The sequence below is a fragment of the Canis aureus genome, chromosome 16, assembly GCF_053574225.1.
Source record: "Canis aureus isolate CA01 chromosome 16, VMU_Caureus_v.1.0, whole genome shotgun sequence".
Lineage (NCBI taxonomy): Eukaryota > Metazoa > Chordata > Mammalia > Carnivora > Canidae > Canis > Canis aureus.
Window position 1 is genome coordinate 61,544,737 of NC_135626.1, and position 6,000 is coordinate 61,550,736.

Consider the following 6,000-nt stretch of genomic DNA (forward strand, 5'->3'; position numbering starts at 1 on the left):
CTTCCACTTATTGTACCCCCTCTCTTTAAAGGCAAGAAAGTCTGGAGGTGAGAGGGAGGCGGGGAGAGGGGGAGTCCGGAGGAGCATAGGGCTGGAGGCCCCACCCTGTACCCCCCAGTCCCGGCCCGGCCCCGCCTCGCTCGCCCCGAGTCTGTGCTTCCTCCCGCGCGCGCGGGGGGCCCCACGCGCTCCCTCCCCAGGCGGTGGGCAGTCGGACCCTCCCAGCCCTTCCAGGGCGGGGGAGGCCGCGGAGGCCGCAGGACCAGCCCTCGAAGACAAGGAGGTGTGTGGGTGGCTGGGGGGACAGATTTGTGCTTTCGAGTCCAAAGAGGGGCGCGCGCCCTGCGTCCCTGGGGCGCACGGGGGCGCCCCGGGCCCCCGCCGCCCGGCCTCCCCCGCCGCGGCCGCCTCTTTTCAACTCCCGCTCCTCCCGCCCCCTTTGGCGGAGTTTGAATGTCGAGTTCAAATAGAGAACACTCCGCGAATCGAAAAGGCCTATAAATTATAGCTTTTGCTTTTAAGAAGTTGGGGGGGGGGGAGCAAAAGTTCTGATGCGCATTCTTGGATGGAAAGCTCGCCTCGCCCCTCCTTCCCCTGCCCCGCCGGAGCCGCCGGGGGTGCGAGTCGTGCCCGAGCCCCGAGCCCCGAGCCCCGGGCCCCGGGCGCCGCCGCACTCCCGGCCAGGCCTGGGCGCCGACCCCCGCTCCCAGCCGCGCCCGCCCCCCGCCGCGCCTCCCTCCGTGGGTCGCGCAGGGTGGGCCCGTCTGCCCCGCGGCCCGCCCTCCCCGGGGGAGGCAGGCCGGGCCAACTCTTCCTGGGAGGTGGGGGCCACCGTCTCTTCTCCTGGCGAGGCTAGAGGACGCGAAAGGGAACAAGTCCACCCCCAGACACTTCTCCTGTAAAACAACAACTGTCTCGAACTCTGGGCACTGACATGCAATCCTCCCAATTTATCCTGGCATTTCGGGAATGTAAACAGATTCGCTGCATTTCTTTTCTTTCAGTGGAGTAAGGAAAGGAATCGAGGGAACTGGGAGATTTTTATCCACATGACATACACACGATCTGATGGGCGTGTGTGACACACACAATCTCCCGTAAAGTGCATTTCCTGATGTGGTCCTGGGTGAGAATCTGATGCTCCCCACCCACCTGCAACTTTTTACCTTCAATATCACACACAAAAGTTATTCAAGTTAATACTTTTTCCCCCCCCAAACAGACTTCTTACTCTTAAAAAAAAAAAAAAAAAAAAAAGGCAAAACACACTGACCCCACCCCCTTTTTTTCTGATTGGGGAGCCAATCTTTTGTTGGCCTGCTGGGCCAATGGGAAGAGAGAAAAAATCCGGGTCCTGCCTTGGTTCCAGGGGTCTGCCAAGGGGCTGTGGGAAAAGGAAGGAGGGGTGAGGTGGGTCCCTCCAGACACCATCAGAGGTCCAGTACCCCGGTCCCCAGCCTCCTTAGTGCCCGGGTGGCTGAGGGGCGGCGACCCAGCCCGTCTGCCCCAACTAAACCACACTGAGTCTCTCTCTCTCTCTCTCTCTCCTTGTTTAAATAAAACAACTTCAAGAGTTGAAATATATATATTTAGATATTTTTTCTTAAATAACATATTTACATCTAATAGAAAATATAACTCTAGAGATACTCTTTCCAACCAAAACTGAGGGGAGGGAGGAGGAATGGAACGGGCTGGGCGTGTGAAGTTTGGGGACAGGACCAGCCAGAAGGCCGCCTCCCACCCAGAAATAAAAAGCATGATGCCAAGTTTGCGCTCCCACTCTCTCTCCTGCTCTCTTGTCCTGGGATCACCCACCCAGCAATTCATCTTTTCTCTTTAAAAAAGCCTTGGTCCGTGTTACTTTCCTTAATGGTGACGGTCAAAAAGTTTGAGGTCACGTCAGTGACCACCACTTTCTCCAGGTTGGTCAGAGAGGGACTCCAGGACTCTTCCTCTGGGTCCCCCAGGATCCTGGCCACTGGGATCCTGGCGATGAGGGAGGGCCTTCCCCCCTGGGCCCCCATGTCCCGATACAAGCCCCCCACAGAGCCAGGGGTGCCTGAGCCATGCCGGACACGGGGGCCACCTGGGTCTAGGGCCCCCTGGCCTCTGGCCTCCAGGAAAGTGGCCCTGTGCTTTATGACCCTGGCTGGAAAGGTGTCCACAGCCAGCTTGCCTGTGGCCTCCGCGGGGCTGGGGCTGGCCACACCGCACTGGGCCAGGTCCGAGTCCTGCCTCCGGGCTAGCTGGATCACGCTGTGGCCAGCGGGGAACTTCCCTGCCCCAGGAGGGGCTTCGTCCACCTTCCTGCCCTTGAGGTAATCTCCGAGGCCATCGCTGGCTTCTCCCAAGGGCCTCTGCGAGGGGTCCAGGAGCTCCTTCCGGGGTTTGGGGCCTCGCTTCTTGGAGCTGTCCCCCGGCGAGCTGGGCTTGTCATCCGTGCGGCTGGCACCCCGCTCTCGCTCGCGCTGCCTCTCTCGCTCCCGCTCGCGCTCCCTCTCCCGCTCTCGGTCCCGGTCCCGAGGGGGCTCCACTCGGCAGGTGCTGCTGGTGCTGCTGCTGCTTCCGGGCGGGGACAGACCCATGTTCCGCAGGCCATCACGGGCTCTGGAAGTAGAGGCCAGGTCCTGGGGGGAGCGTCCAGGGTAGGGGATCCGGATGCCCCGGGCTGAGTCACTTCTGAACTCGTATGTTTTGGCCTTTGCCTTGGCCTGGGCCTGCAGGAGAGAAGGCATGTCAAAAGCAGAGCAGGGTCCCCAGCCCACTCCCTCCCCAGGACCCCCTCTTCCACTGGAGCCTCCCTGCTTTACCCTCTGATGCCCAGAAATTGCTATATGGGTGGGGTGGGGCTTAGGCACAGCGTCCAGGGGGGTGTGGTAGAGAATTTGTCTGAAAGAAGCCATTTGCTGCAAGCGCGCTTCTTGCTTGTATTTGATTACGCATCTATTTGGGATGGCAGTTCTAGTGTGGCTAAGCCCCTTTCCCCCAGACACCCCTTGGGGCTGCCACTGACCTGGTGACAGTCCCCTGTCTGGGGACTCCTTCCTCCATCATAAATAGGCAACAAGAGCAGACACCCCAAAGGTCCACAAGCCCTCAGGGCCCCCTTCCCCAAAACCTCACACTACAATAGTGCTGCCCACCGGTGGCTGGACACGGCCATCTTACCTTGAGGAGGAAGGTTTTGGGTTTGGGTCCTCGCTTTTTGGGGCCGTAGAGCTCCATCTCCCGCTCCCTAGAAGAAGGAAAGAGAGAGAAAGGGAGTGTGTGAGTAAAGAATCTAGTGGGACTGCAGTCCAGACTGGACCTGTGTCCCTGAGCGAGGGTCTGAGGCTTGAGAGGGCCTGTACCTTTCCTCAAAGGCTGCGAGCAGGCGAGCATCCAGGATGTTTTCCTCGGGTTCCCATGTGCTGTACCTAGAGGAAATCAGGAAGAAGTGGGCGTCAGTCCCGGGAGCAGGGAAAGAGCGGCGGGGGTGTGTGTGTGTGTCTCTAACTTTTCTTGTTGCATTGTGTTGTATTTCAACGTAAAGGGAAAAAATGAGGAAGAAAGAAACCTCCCGAACAACAGTCTGGGGTTGAGGATTGCATATAACCTACTTACTTCTGCGACCAGCCCTTCCATTTCACGAGGTATTCCATGCGTCCCTGCGGATGCAAAGGGGAAAATGTGTGTGTGCAAGGGGAGAAATGCATGACGAGGACACAAGAAATACATGCAAAAAATGCATGCACCAAATGAATGCGCGAAATCCCACCGCGAAAGGCACGCGCTCGCTGCATCACCCCCTGCACGAAACGCTGCACAAAGTGCATGCACCGGCGTTCATCCCCCCACCCCGCCCCCCACCCATGCAATCTGTGCATCGCTGCAAGTCTAAGGAAAGCGCTTGGGCTCAGAGCCGCCGCCGCCGCCGCCACGGCCGCGGCCGCTGCTGGGACCTGGGGGAAGGGAAGCTGGGCTGCAGCCGGGGGAGGGAACCCAGGCCGGGAGGGGAGGGCTCGGCCAGCCTCGGCCCGAGGCCCGGGGGCACCTACTTTCCGTATGCGCCGCTTCAGGAGGGCTTCGGCCGCGAACACCCGCTCCCCCACCGCCGAAAGCTCCATGTTGACTCGCCGCTTCCCCCTTGGCCGCTTCCAGGAGCAGAAAAGCAGCAGCCAGCGCACGACAGACCATAATACTCTCCCGCTGACGTCAGTTCTCCTCCCCCTCCCGCGCGCCCGCTCCCTCCCCGCCCCCCTCCCGCGCGCCCGCTCCCCCTCCCCTCCCGCCCCGCGCTTCCTCCGGCCCCACGTGTTGCTAACGACGTTGCTAAAGCGGAGCGGCTGGGGCCTGCGCCCCTGCGCGCTGATTGGCCGAGCTCCGGGCCACGCCCCTCTCCCTTTCTCCCCCGCGTTGCTACGTGACCCGCGTTCCAATCGCCAGGGGGCGGAGTCCGAGGCTACTCCAGAGACCGGCGCGAGGGGGGTGGGGGCCGCCGCCGGAAGTGACGTCGCGGGGAGGGCGGGCCCGGCCGCTGTCAGTCTGCCGGGCTGGCGAGGGGGCCGTCCGCCCTCTGTCCTCGCCGGGGGCCCCCTCCCCCGCCACCGAGTCGTCCCTCCGGTGCTCGGCGGCCCCCAGGGCCCTCGCTGGGACCCCCGCGGGGGTGTCAGCCGGGCCCCGCCCCCTCGGCAGACCCCGGCCGCCCCACCCCCACCGCCGGGACGCGCGCCCTCCCCTCCCCCGCAGCCGCCGCCCGCGCCGCACAATGCACAATGCACAGGTGCCGGGGCGCCGCGGGCCCTGCCGGGACCCCGAGAGCCGGCCGCGCGCCCCGGGCCCGCCCCCGCCCCCGCCCCCGCCCCCCGCCGCACACCCGGCCTCGGTCTCCATGACGACGGCCTCCCCCGCCGCCGCCCGCCCCATCCCGCTAACAAATCAATGTGCCTGTGTCTCTGTCTCGGGTCGCGCGGCCCGGCCTCCGGCCACCCTCGGGCCCTCGAGCGCTCGCTCCCAGCTCGCGAGCCGAAGGCAGACCCGGGCCACCCGCCGCGCCCGCCCGAGCCTCCCCGCGCCCCGGGACCCCGCGGGGGCCGCCGCGCGCCCTCCTCCGGCCCCCGGCCCCTGCCCCTGCCCCTGCCCCTGCCCCTGCCCCTGCCCCTGCCCGCCGCCGGCCGCCACCTGCCCCCGCCGCCACCTGCCCCCGCCGCCCGCCGCCACCTGCCCCCGCCGCCGTCCCGGGCTGCTCGGCGCCCCCACGCCCCGGCCCCGCGCGCCGCCGCCGCAGCCCAGCCGCCCCCTGCCCGGGGCCTGGGCGTGCCGGGGGAGGGCCCGGGGCTCGGCGGGCGGCGGGACCGGCGGCGGGGGGCGCGACCTGACCCGCGGGGCCTGCGCCCTGCACTTCCTGTCCGCGGCTCTTCCCGACGGGCGCAGCAGACGCGCGGCCAGGGAGCCCCGGGCGGGAGTGGCGGGGGCACCGCGCGGCCCGGTGCTGCAGCGGAGACCGCGGCCCGCGGGCGACCGTAGCGGGCCCGGGAGAGGGGAGAGGGCCGGGGGCCGGGGGCCGGGGGCGCCGTCGCTCGGCTCGCGGGGCCCCGGGGCTGGGGCGGCGGCGGGGACCGCAGCGCCCTCCGGCCCCGGCTCTCCCCGACCCTTTCCCCGCCCCGCCCGCGCTGCCAGTCACCGCACCCGGTCCTCGGAACCCGGGATTTAGTTAAAACATCGCTGGTACACTGGACGGGAAGCGATTTCCCTTGGCGAGGGATGGAGGGAGAGAAGAGGGGGGAAAGGGGAGAGCGAGCGAGAGAGAGAACGAGAAAGAGGGAGAGCGAGCGAGCAAAGGCGAGCCAAGGAGTCTGAGTCGGAGAGGCAGGGAGCCCGGAGCGGAAAGCTGGCCTCGCGTCCAGGGCCAGGTGCGCGGCGGGCGCGGGGCGCTGCGGGGCGCGCGGGACGGGGCGCACCGGGGGGCGCGCGGCAGGGGCGCGGCCCGCCCGCCTTCCCTCGCGCCCCCGCCCCCGC

At 66.2% G+C, this 6,000-nt stretch overlaps 1 protein-coding gene across 1 annotated transcript; it reads right to left on the reverse strand.

Annotated features, from left to right (window-relative positions):
• Window positions 1-1,566: 1,566 nt before the first annotated feature.
• CBX8 (chromobox 8) lies at window positions 1,567-4,220 on the reverse strand. The gene is made up of 5 exons (XM_077854504.1): window positions 4,041-4,220; window positions 3,607-3,650; window positions 3,354-3,419; window positions 3,172-3,238; window positions 1,567-2,720 (listed from the first exon to the last, which is right to left on the reverse strand). Exons 1-5 carry the CDS (start codon window positions 4,107-4,109, stop codon window positions 1,827-1,829), a joined length of 1,140 nt encoding a protein of 379 aa, XP_077710630.1. The 5' UTR covers window positions 4,110-4,220; the 3' UTR covers window positions 1,567-1,826.
• Between the last annotated feature and the right edge of the window lie 1,780 nt (window positions 4,221-6,000).